General features: G+C 53.4%; 1 protein-coding gene across 1 annotated transcript in view; it reads left to right on the forward strand.

The window, feature by feature from the left end:
- The window catches only part of ONECUT2 (one cut homeobox 2), a 9,689-nt gene extending 1,390 nt beyond the window's left edge, over nucleotides 1–8,299 (forward strand). Inside the window, exon 2 of the mRNA XM_041471398.1 lies at nucleotides 8,013–8,299. Within this exon, the coding sequence (XP_041327332.1) occupies nucleotides 8,013–8,299 (287 nt within the window). The remainder of the gene's footprint in view (nucleotides 1–8,012) is intronic.
- The last annotated feature ends 4,444 nt before the right edge of the window (nucleotides 8,300–12,743 follow it).

A 12,743-nucleotide genomic window follows, 5' to 3' on the forward strand; every position in this document is an offset into this window, starting at 1 on the left:
GGCCCCGGCCCGGCCGCATTGTCCGCGGAGGGCGCGCGGGCGCCCCCTGGCGCGGTCGCGGAGCGCCGCAGCCCCCATTGTTCTGCGGGGGCCGCGGGGGGGCGGCGGGCAGCGACCCCCGGTACCGACCCCCGGCACGCCGACCGGCCGGCCCCGCAGTGCGTCCTTCTCCGGCCCGGCCCGGCCCGGCCGCTTCCCGCTCCGCCGTGAACCGCGGGGCTGTGCGGAGCTAACCGGTCCCCGCCTCCCGCGGCGCAGGCACCGCGCACCCCGGCTCTGTCCGGCGGGGCTGTGCGGGGCTCGGGGCCGGCGGAGGGGCGCGCTCCGCTGCCGCTGCCGGGCGGCGGGGCCGGGGCTGCTCTCCAGGGCCGGGTGCTGAAGGTGCGCACTCCGCACCGCACCGCGCTCTCGGTGAGCATCCCTCCTGCTGCTGCCGGAGCTGCGGGGCTCACCGGGGGGGGCCGGGCGGGGGCTCCGCGTCCCGGGACAGGCGGGGCCGGCGGGAGCGGGCGGGGGTTCTGCGGGGGCCGCGGGGGGGCGGCGGGCAGCGACCCCCGGTACCGACCCCCGGTACCGACCCCCGGCACCGGGCCCCGGCAGCGCCCGCACCGGAGGTGAGCGGGACAGACCCAGCGAGAGCTGTCCCTGCCGTGAGGCCGTGCGGGGTGCGCCCGCGGCGCGGTGGGTGCCCGGAGGTCGCCCCCCGGCCGGTTCCGCGCGAGTGCGGGCCGGGCCCCGCCGCGGAGCACGGCCGGGGCTGCCTTCCCGCTGCCCGGAAACCACGCGGCAGTGGTCGTGGGTGTAGAAGGACACGGGGGGCTGTGGCACGGCCAGACACGCGTGGGACAAACCGCAGCATGGGGCAGGGGGGCCAGGGACCGGGGGGCTCTGCTCTGACAGCGATGAAAATCCTGGGATATTTGTGCCGCCGAGTCCGCCCTTCTTTTATTTCAATTGATCCCGACGAGGGCAGGTCTTTTCCCAGTGGGCAGGTACACAGCACGCTGACCCCAGAGCTGCCCGCCTTGCCGGCACACCCGGAGGGGTCTGAGGGGACACGGGGGTCTCTGCGGCAGGGAGATGGGCACAGAGAGTTCCCGCACGGGGGACAGCTGCCGGGGGAGGCTGGGATGCGGCGGAGCAGGGCGAAGAGGAGCCACGGATGATTGATGGCCTTAATCCCTGGCCGACCTCTAACCAGAGGTGCTGCGGGTCAAACACCCACGGCCTGGGGTCTCCAGAATCCCCGTGGAGAGTGCTCGGGCTTTCCCGAGCTGCGGGGCAGTCCCGGCTGTGCTGCCCTTCGGGACAGGGACGCCGATCCCCTGCTCGGCTCCAAGGCCGACTGCAAACTCATCTCGTCCCTTCCAGCACCCGCGGGCATCCGGCTCTTCTCTGCTCGCGGCCACATGAAGGTGCCGGGGTCTGACACGGGCGTCAGAGGCACAGAAGGGCTTTGGGGTTTTTGCCGAGCACGCGGTGATGTCGCCTTCACAAACAAACGTGTATCGAGAGGGAAATCGATGCAGATAATGTTTAGAAGATTAAAAGAGCATTAATGCTGGCAACAGGAGCATCAACGCGTGGACCCAGTTCTCATTGATCTGGAACCTGAGCCGGCTCATTTCCAGTAACGTGGCTGGTGTTTTTCCTTCCCAGCACTGGTCCCGGGTGGGGGTTCCCCGTGGAGCCTTGCATACAGAGCAGAAAATCAGGAATCACAGCTGCATGCAGAGTTATGCCTGTATAATTCTGGATCTCTGCTTTACCAGGCCCCCTGAATGCCTCTGCATCCAGGAGTAAAGTTTGGAGATAGCTCAGGTGCTGAGTGGCCATGGGCTCCCCATGGAGCGGGAAAGACCTTTGCAAATTACCTTTCCCTTCAGGAAATCGATTATTTTAATTTCCTTTTATTACCACGTGTGAATATGCAGCCCCATTGCCTCAGTGCTTCCTTCTCCCCCTTTACTCGCTTGCTTAAATCCCTCTGAGCCTGGGGAAAAAGCCACAAGTATTTCAGGTTTTTTAAAAACAAAAAATACCCACCAGCTATTTGCCCCATACTCCTGGAAATTTTTCCCAAGTGGGGTGGAAGGGAAGGGAAATCCCCCTCTCCCTGTGGGAGCAGTAACAATGTGGGTGTGCTTAGTATTTTTTTCTTATTATAGAAGATATATAGTGTTGTCTATCCTATTCTAACCTAATCTAATTCAATGTTATTATTTCTGTGCTTATTGTCTTGTCTTGGGGGTCTTTAGGAGTCCTCTGTCGGGGGGCTCTGTGCGGGCAGGATCTGCTGTGCACGGGGAGTTCCGTGGGTGCTCGGGGCCCAGAGGGCACAGCGCCCTTTTGGGGTGCTGGGGGGCTCTGTGCGGGCAGGGGAGTTGGTGGGTGCTCGGTGCTCCGAGGGCACAGCGCCCTTTTGGGGTGCTGGGGGGCTCTGCAGGAATGTGCGGGCAGGGGAGTTCGTGGGTGCTCGGGGCTCCGAGGGCACAGAGCCCTTTTGTGTGTCCGTGCCCGTGCCTGGCCGCGGCTACAGCCGGGGAAGTGCCCTCCCCGGGACACCGTGCTGTCCCCGGGGCACGGCGGGGGCTCGGCCTAACCCTTTTGCCGCAAAACCACCCCGGCATCATCCCGGGAGCTCGTCCCGGAGCGGGCTGGGCCCCAAAGGGGCTGGTGCTCTTCCCGCCGGGAGCGCGGGGCTGCGCTCGGGCCGGGGCGCTCGGGGCTCCGGGCCCTGCCTGCCGCCGCGGGAAGGTTTCGGGAAAGCCCCGACCGACAATCCCTAAATTTCTGCGGGGTCAGACGGTCTGTTCACCGCCTGCGGCGCCGGATCGCCTTATTGATGATTAAACACTTCTGTAGCAAAACACCGTGAAGGGTTCATTCGTGCCGGGCTGCCCCATCCCCGCTCCGTGCTCCGACCTGTCAGTACCACGGAGAGCGGCGGGGAGGGACGAGAGCAGGGCCCGGGGGACGGCAGCAGGAGCGAGGCGAGGCCGCGGGGCAGCGGTGGCCGCGGACTCTGCCTGTCCGGGCCCGGCGAGCCGTGGGTGGCAGTGCCAGGAGTGAGCAGTGTCACATCCCAAGTGCCACAGACCAAGGAGAGGGACCTCACAGTGTGTTCTTTGTGCCCTACCACGCGGTTCTTCCCTGGATTTTGACACTATTTTGTTGTCTGTATCCCCAGCTAAAAATGAAGGCATGATAACATCTGTATCAGGCACGTTACCTATTTATAAAGCTATTTCTTAGCGTTGAACTAAATATACAGGTATGTAAAGGTTCTTTGAAAGGTGCTTAGTGGCTTGAAATATCGGTGCTCTCTTCAGCTATAGATTAGTGGTTGTGTTTGAACAATCCATGCGGTAAATTGTGGTGCTGGCTGATAAATTATATTTCTCACGTACAAACTTTCCAAAATAATCCCCTGCCCCAGCTCTTTGTTCCACATCATTTCTGAAGGCGTTTCTGCCACACAGAAATCTGAATCCTGTTTTTGCAAAGCAAACGAGTTTTATCGGTTTCTTGATTATTTGATGAAGTTAACTCTGAGTACATTTTGGATTAAATGCATTTCTGTATTTTCTCCCCTAATTTTTAAAAGAGACAATTAATTGGTCATCATGTGTTGCTCATTCTGAAGCTGTTCTTCACTATTTCCTAGTAAGATTTTCCCCCTAGCATCTCTTATTTTCCCTGCATCTCTTGCCCATCACTGTTTGAACTGAAATATCCCAAACTCAAGTATTCCTCTCCAGCTGAAAATTGCCACCATTTATTTGTGGTGAGGCAAGGTACAGGGGAGAACATTTTTGCCAAAAGGATTATTCCCAGTAACTGGTGTTGGTTCTTCCCACCCTCTGTAGGAGCATTTTTGCTCTGCGCTGTGTCCTCGGGTGCCCATCCTCGGTGCTCCTCCCTGGTATTATTCACAAAACCTTGTCCTGGATGTTGCTGCCATCCAGCAGCTGCCAGAGCTTTTCCTTCCCTTCCAATTAGCCCTTACGGGGAGATGACAAGCTCCCTGCAGTACCCAGCACAGCTCGGAGCTCTGAAGGCAGCAGACTCCTCATCAGAGCAGCTCCCCTGGAGCTGCCTTCAGAGTGCAAACGGGGCTCTGCAGGTGTGCAGAGAATGCATCTCAGAGGGAAGGCTGAGAGGGCTGAAAGGCACTGCACACATCACTTGTCCTGACAGCCTGCCCCTTTCTTCAGGAGCTCCAAAGGGGATTTTTTACCTAAGCGATCTCTTCCAGGGCTTACAGGTACAAAAAACCCCTTAATGACTGGCCTTAATCTCACTTTTTGTCTATTAAACCCTTTGCTTCTCATCTTATCCCCACTAGACACAGCGAGGAAGAACTCAGCCTTCCTTCTGATAGCAATCTGTTTGTATTTAAGGCTCCCATCTTGTCTCCTGTCTTCTCTGGAAAAAGCCCATCGTACCTGGGCGATGAATATGCAGGAAAAGCACTATATCCGAGGGGACAGATAATACATCTCTTTTTCCAAGGTAAAAGATTTTGTATCCAGCTCTATCAATCTTGCAGACTTCTACATAAAAGGCTCTCTGATTTATAGAGGAGTTTGCACACAGAAATCATACCAAACAGACTAATCTCAAATGGGTTTGGTGATAGCATCAGCCAGACAACTCGCTGACGGCAGAGAGAAATGCAATCAAAAAAGAAATTGGAGTGTTTTGGGGTTGTTTGGGGGTTTTGAGCTATAAAATCAAACTGCTCCGTTGTGAAAAAAAGGGACTCAAACCACTGGTAAATGCTGCTCAGAGGAATTATTAGACAAGCGATAGAGGCTGGCAGGTTCCCAAAACGCAAATTGTCTCCAAGACCAAAATATCTCTCAGTAAGCAGGGAACATATTTATGAGCAGCGGTGATTTTCCAGCAGTTCTCATCCCCTCCTAATGGGATGGGAGCACGGGGCCTGTGCCGAGGCATTAAGCTTTGGCAAGCAGCACTGGGCTGCAGGAGGTGAAGGAAGAGCAGAGGTCTTCCTCGGGGGGCTTCCCACACACCTTCCTCTCCATGCTGAGAGGGAAAAATCAGTTGGGGCTCCAAGAGAACACCTTGGAAACAACCGGGCTGTCAACTTCTTTCTCAGAGCATTGCAGGAATCCCTGGATCTCCAAACAGGGAGCACCTCACCATTGCAATGGATGAGCAAGCAGGTCTTCTCTGGAAGAACAGAATTTACTTTGTGCTACACATCCAATCTGGATAAATGCCATCAAGGGCATTCCTAGGGTGGCAAAATTTAGGATTTTATTGTGTGTGCAGCAGCTGGGGTGAGCAGCACTGGCTGCCCACCCCGACAATGTGATTATTTGCATCTTCATTCTGATTGCTCCTTGTTCCATAATGATTTTGTACACAGCGGAGTACTTAACCTAATTTGTATTGATCTCAATCGCTCTCATTCGTGCATACTTAATTCAGAGAGGTAATCAAATTGATTTCTGAGGCCTAGTTTTTAAAAGATTGTAGTAACAGGGATATACAAGGGGTTGCTTTAAGTGAATCAGAGCAAAAGAAAAACATTTGAAATCTTTAGAAAACGTTTTGATGGTCATTTCATTGTGTTCAGTATTACCAGAGTAATTCCATTTCCCTCACATTGAGTCCTCTCCAAAATCGAATAGAGGAGCAGTTTTAGTTCCATCAGACAGATAACTGGGTTTGGGTGACTTTGCACCCACACAAACCGCACAGGCGGGATCGATATTCACCGCCTGTCCTTAGGAACGCTGGAGACTGAGGGAATATCGGTCCCTGCTGGGCTCCTTCTTAGCACCTGCTCTTTGTTTCGTGGCTGCAGAGTCGCTTTTATTAAAACATCCAGGGGCAGAGAGGCACAGGAGCTGTGTTGGTGATGTTTCCAGCATCCCGGGGCTGCTCGGGCGCTGCTCCGGCCCCTGGGACCCCTCCCGGGCCTCTTCCTCCTTCTGATGCTGGTGACCTTGGTGTCCTCATCTCTGTGTCACTCCTGGAGAGGTGTAGGAGCCTTGGAGCATCCCTGCCCCACGCCTGAGGGCTCACAGGGTGGGGCTGAGCTGAGCACCAGAGCTTCCCGACATTTTTCAGGATTTGCGGCTGTTTGGAATGGCTGGGCTGGCTGGGTTCCTCTCTCGTGGGGAAAAAAATGGAAAATCAGAGTCATTGTTGCAGAAAGTCAGGCAAATGAGCTATTAGTAGGGAAATTCAGTGTGGTGATACTCCGGGTGCCACAGTGCAGCACCCTCTTAGTGCCCTTCAAGTCGTGGGCACCCCTTTAGTCCACGCTACAGGAGGCAGCACTCACCCCAATTCTGAGCAGTTCCTGTATTGTTTCTATTAAAGAGCATCTTTAATCCAATGCAGAAGAAAACTATTTTATTGTATATTTTTTTCCACAGTTACGGCTTTCAGTTCTTGCTAGTTGTCCATTTTCTTCCATAGAATATGTTCAGGTTTAACCACAGCTAATAAATCAAATTGTGCTTAGAATCCAGATGGTCTCTTCCCTTCCCTCTGCTGTTAAAACCTTTCTCTTTCTTCCTGGAAAATCACTTGATTTTATTAGAGTGCTCACCCCATTTTTCTCTGCTGAGAGATGCACGTCAGGTGCAGCGTTTGCCTTTGTGGGGCCTTTTCAAGAGCAAACTCAACAGTTCAAGGAAAGTATTTACTGAATGCATCAAAAAGCACATACCTCTGCATTATTTATTATCAGATACCAATAACTGTAAAACGCAGAGTATCTCAGGACATAAATTAGTGATGGTAGGAAACACTCCACCAATCCCAGTGTCCCGGAACCGATTAGAAGCTGCAGCAAAGATGCTGCTGCTCATCATGTCCCCAGCACCAGGGACACGTGGCCAAGCGAACCCAGCTTAACATCTGCTTTTTCAGCTCAGACAGGCAGCTGGATGTTATCTGCAGTGTCAGAGAGCCCAAATTCTTCCCTCCTGCTGCCTTTCAGCCCGACTCTCAGGACCAGCCTTGTGCTTTGGGGTGTTTGGAGCTCTGACCTTCACCTCCCTCCCAGAGGCAGCTCTGCTGCAGCCACTGGAATTTGGCAGCTGAGAGGGGTCGGGTCAGGCACTCCAAGAAAACACCCCAGTTTCCTGCAGAAATGCTGCGAGATCCTGTGCCTGCACGGAAGGATGCAGCCAGTGCCACAGTGGCTGAGCCAGGCTCCACACAGGTACAGCCCTGACTGGGTTAATTACAGACATTTCCACAGTCTGACTTTTACTTTTGGGCCAGCTTCATTTCACGTTCCAGACCTGCAGAATTATTTAACAGGGCTGCTTAAAACCCGCCCGCTTATCAATTCTCTGGGCTCATTTTGTCCCAGCACATTACCTAACCATGTCAACATATGGATTTTCTCTCTGTGCCCGGTGCAGACGGCCTGGGCAGGCTATTTTTAAGTGTGGGTGTGCTCCGGCAGCGGTATTGGTTTCAGCACTTGCTGTTCTCTCTCTGCTAATAAATACAGAGCAGCTATTAATACGGATGGGTTTTAGGATCCATTAGCATGGCTCAGCGATGGTCCAGCACCGCTGCCCTGCGTGACCCGAGCTCTGATGGCTGGCTTCAGCCTCGGGACGTGGCCCGGGAAGGGGACAGGCGATGGGAGCGGTGCCCTGGGGGCGGCAGCAGAGGGGCAAGGCAGGGCCAGGCGAGCCCTGCCTGCCCTGGGAGGCCAAGGAGCTCCATGGTGCTTTTTCCCCTTGGTGCTCACACCGAGTTGCTGCTACCAGAGCTTTGACTGGGGTTTGCTTTGGGCTGTTATTCCTGGCTGTTGAGAGGAGTTGGGGGTAGAAAAGCAATGCGGCCCACCGGATTCCTCTGGGAGCGCTCCGGGCCCGTGTGCCAGAGTGGTGCTGGCTCAGCCGGTGACGCTTGCCCGCACCGTGTGACAGCGCCTGCCGTCGGGGTGGCTGGTGGGGTCTGTGGGCACCACCCTGACACTTTCTCTCTGTCTCTGCCACCCCTCCCAGCCTGCAAACGCAAAGAGCAAGAGCCCAACAAAGAGCGGAACAACTCCCAGAAGAAATCCCGCCTGGTTTTCACGGACCTCCAGCGCCGAACGCTCTTCGCCATCTTCAAGGAGAACAAGCGTCCCTCCAAAGAAATGCAGATCACCATCTCGCAGCAGCTGGGCCTGGAGCTCACCACCGTCAGCAACTTCTTCATGAACGCCCGCCGGCGCAGCCTGGAGAAGTGGCAGGACGACCTGAGCTCGGGGGGCTCCTCCTCGGCCCCCAGCAGCTGCACCAAGGCGTGAGGGGCGCGGCACGGCGCAGAGAGAGCGGCTCGGCAGCACGGCCCTCGCCGGAGACTAAAGCACAATCCCCCCGCAAGCAAGGCCAGCCAGCTGTTCGTTCCTACGGCTTCTCGTCAGTCTTAGCAGGCGCAGGCTCCACGTTAACCTCTCTCCACACAACCCTATGCTCAGGACAGGCGAAGCGGGTCTGAAACGTAGGGGAGTCGTTCTTGAGCCCCGGGTTTCCGTGCTCGGCGGCCTCCCGTGCCCGGTGCCTGCCGCGTGCCACGCCACAACGGAGCACAAAGTCGGATACTAAAAACCCAAGACCCTGTTTTTAAACTCAGGCATGGTTTTTTTGTTAAGCGTTTTAAGGGGGAAAAAAGATCAGATTCAGGGTTTTTTTTGGTTGTTTTTTTTTTAGTTTAATTGGATCAGAAAAGTGCAGTTCTCTTGAGCTCAAAGCATCAAGCACAAAGCCGGTAGCTACAGCCGCGTCCGGCCCTGGGCTGCCGGGGCGGCGGTGCCAGCTGCAGCCTGACATCCCGGGAACACGAGCCTCAAGCACAGCTGGCAGTTCCTCACGAGCTCTGTGTTTGTACCTAATGCACACTCAGGAGGTCGACGGAACCGCTGCAGTTCACGGAGCAAACACAATGTTTTGGATGGCTTAGGTTAATTTACGTTATTACATCCTTTTTGGTTTCTGGGAATCTGGTTTCTCCTCGGCAACGCCTGTTACCGAAACCTTTTTAGCGTCCGGCGTATTTTTGTTCCTTTTATCGGTATTTTATGGTACTTCCAAGCAGGAAAAGAAACAGAAACAAGCCCTTCAGATGCCACCGCCCGTTTCAGATGTGCCGCGTTTAGCTCTATCGCATCCCTAAGTTCCTTTTCCCTGCCGGCTCCCCGAGCCGGCGGGAACACAGCACACCAAAGAGACAGGATTTCTGCAAGCCAAAGATGTTTATACCTCGCCGTTTCCCTCGGCGGGTGGCTGGCCGGCGCTGGGGGAGCCTGGCGAGCCGCACGGCCTCTCTCAGCTCCGTGCCCGGGGCCGCCCTGGCGGCGGCACAGCGCCCCGGCCGCTCCGCCACAGACACTTGAGACTTTTTTTATGTACTGCTTAATCGAAACCAAAGAAACGTTTTCTGCACCTACTTCTTCTGCAACGAACTGTTCCATTGAAAGATGAAATAAAAAAAGATTTTAAAAAACCAAGGAAGCATGTCAGGAAGCAAACGAGTCCCACACTGTGTTCTACAGACATCTTGGACGTTTTCGGAAGCAGATCTCAAAGAAAGGGTTGACGAGAACGAGAACAAAGCAAAGCCAGTACAATTGCTGCTTCATTTGACGACTCAAGTCCTCTTAAAGTTGAAGATTGTCTTTAATTTGTGCCTATGCAGTTTTTTTCAAAAGAACAAGGAACAGAGCAACCAAAACCTCGACAGCTACAATACCAAAGATGAGGATTCTCACGACTTGTGTTTCGGTTTGTTTCTCCTCTTGCACGACTAATGCACATAACCCCACTGATCTCTGGACAGGTAACCTCTCGTGAGTCTTGGTGCAGCCACAAGGGTGGGTTCATTTGTGTTTTCCCCGTTTCTGCCCCACACAGCATCTCCCTGAGAGCTGCAAGTGCAGGATGTTGGGATGCTGCCCTGGTGCATCTCCTCCCTCCAGGAAGCACTTGTGGCTTAGCTGTGAATTGTGTGTTGGTCTGGAGCTGTGAACAGCCACCCTCCTGTACGTGGCATCAGTCGAGTGACCTCCACCCTTCTTTCTCCTCCCCAGGGGTAAAACATGCAATATGTGTCACTGTGAGTGCTGAGCAGCGCCACAGCCCGGCTCCAAACCTCCACCTGAACCAAACCCGAGTATTCAGCAGTTCCTGGGGCAGTTCAGGAGCTGCTTCTGACGTATTAGCCTTGTTTGATCCAGGTCATGACACATCTTGCTCCTCTCTGCCTTCAAACAAGGGCTTCATTTTAACTGCTTCACAGAACTGCTGCGGTCACTTTCCAATGACTGCGCTTAAAATAGATAAAAAAAATCAAGAAGCCGTGTCTGCTCAGGGCAGGAAAAGTTTCTGGAAAGTAAATTCAGGATCCCCATAGCTAAAATGACAGCACGTGCCTGCTCTGGGGATCAAAGGGTCCTTTGGCAGATTCCAAAGAGATTTGGAGAATCCTTGTAGCCAGACATGGAATGAACTTGCAAAAAAATATGGTCCCAATCTCTCTTGATGTGTCCTGGGGGCTCCTCACCCAAATGCCAGACGTTTGAGTGCAGAGTTTGGAGCGAGCAGGCTGTGGAGCAGGGCCCAGCTGAAGTTTCACTTTCATTCCCACCCAAGTGTCCATCAAACCAGCCCCTGGTGCATTTTCATCTCGGCATTGCCCTCGGGGGAGCTGTCTCGTGCTGGAAGTGTCCCCCTGCAATCTGCAGTGCCAGGGGGTGACAGGGAGCAGTGACAACCGCAGCGCTCCTTCCTGCAGCGAGAGGGCAGGGATGTATCCCGCAGGGAATGAGCCCCAGGCATCCTCTGAGCGTGTGGGACACCTCACCTGAGGGACACTCACCTGGGGACATCCACCTTGCCGCAGCTCTGCCTCCCACCTTCCCCACGGGCCGAGGGGAGCTGCCCACAACTCCTGGTCAAGCCTGGGAGCAAAGATCTTTTTGCTCCTGCTCACAGCTCATCCAATAGCCCCAACAAAGGCAGTTTAGATCAGGCACTGAATTACAAATTTCTCTTCGGTGAAATTCTCTCCAAATCGTGGAAGTGCAGCACCACAAACGAGGCTTCTCTGGGCTGGGGCCTCGAACCTACCAACAGTCACAATCCATTTCCACCCCAACATTTTTCATTTTTCATCCCTGCCTGTCTCGTGGCCCCATCTCCCATTTCACCGTGTGTTTTCTCTAGCAGCTCCCTGAGAGGAGGGAGCTCTGTGGTGGGGGTCTGTCCGTGCGGGCAGAGGCTGTGCTGGCTCTGCCCACTCCACCCCGAGCCCCGGCAGCTTTTCCACCTCCGGGCCCTGTCCTGCTGAGCCCACAGAGCTCTGTAACGTAACCCGTTCCTTTATTTATTGTGCTGCCAAAGACTCGTGCGCGCAGAGAGCATCCCGGCATCTTCTGCACCGGGAACTTGGAGCCGCAGCCTCGGGCACGGCCGAGAGGAACGGAGCTCTCGAGGAACAAAGAACCCTGCCTCGGGTGGCAAAGCTTTGTCGCGGATGTGTCACCCACAGCTGAAGCCAAAGACCTGCGGAGGACTGGAGCTCGCTCCGCCCGGGAGGGCAGGGCTCTCCTTTCCGCGGGGAACCGCCCCGGAGCGCCGCTTCCCTCGCTCCTCACCATTCCCGAGTGTTTTTATGAGACCGGGAAACTTTCTACTTGGCCGCCTTTATATTTATTATGGGGAATTTTTATTGGTTACGTTTTTTAAGGAGGCAAAGCTTGAAACGGTTTTATTTTTTTTTTTTCCAGACGCCTGCGGGTTTTAACCCGATATGTTATCTATCACTAATGTAATTTATTTAATTTAGTCTTAGGGCAGGTCCTGAGATCTCTGTTCAGCCTGAATCCCATTGTGTTTCGGTTTAGCTTTTGAATTCAGCGGGAGTTTTGCCTGAATGTAGATGGGGGTCGGGCTCTGATGTTAGCTATTTGTATCTATTTAATTCAGCCGTTTAGGAGTTCATTTGGGAGTAACTTTGCTTATTTGTCCCTAGGACTGCATCGAGGATGCAAAGCCTGTCAGTAAATACACTTCAGAGCTGGGATTGCTTTGTAGAGCAGCCAGCTTCTGTCAGACAGGGGAAGAACAACTCCTTCCGGATAACAGAAGTCTAGTTTTAATTCCTTAATTCATTTTAATTGTTTAAATATCAACGTTTAAATTATTTAAGTTAATCTCTTCCTTCCTGATTAGAAAGCATGACATACCTTTATTATGGCACATAATATAACTTATTTATTTAACTTATTCATTGTCACCCGGGGATGCCCTCGTAGAGTTTTTATTTTTTAATTAGAGTTATCTATAAAGCACTACAGCTGATTTCCCGTAAGAACAGCAGAGCGAACTTTGAGGACAAGCAATGAATATTCAACCTGAAACTGTGCGTTCAGAAAAATAGGGAAAAAAAAAAAAAAAAAGAAAAAAAAAGACACTGGGATACTTTGCCTGAACTTTGTGGCTTCTTAAAACTTAAGCTGGGAGAAAAATAATCCATGCCAAGGAAAAAAACTGTGCGTTCAGAAAAATAGGGGGAAAAAAAAAAAAAAAGAAAAAAAAGGACACTGGGATACTTTGCCTGAACTTTGTGGCTTCTTAAAACTTAAGCTGGGAGAAAAATAATCCATGCCAAGGAAAAAGAGAGAAACCCTTAAAGTAGCTGCTTCCAAGAATGAACTTCTGTGTGTGGAAAAAAAAAAAAAAAAAAAAGGAAAA

Source organism: Pyrgilauda ruficollis, unplaced genomic scaffold, assembly GCF_017590135.1.
Source record: "Pyrgilauda ruficollis isolate IOZ18807 unplaced genomic scaffold, ASM1759013v1 scaffold267, whole genome shotgun sequence".
Lineage (NCBI taxonomy): Eukaryota > Metazoa > Chordata > Aves > Passeriformes > Passeridae > Pyrgilauda > Pyrgilauda ruficollis.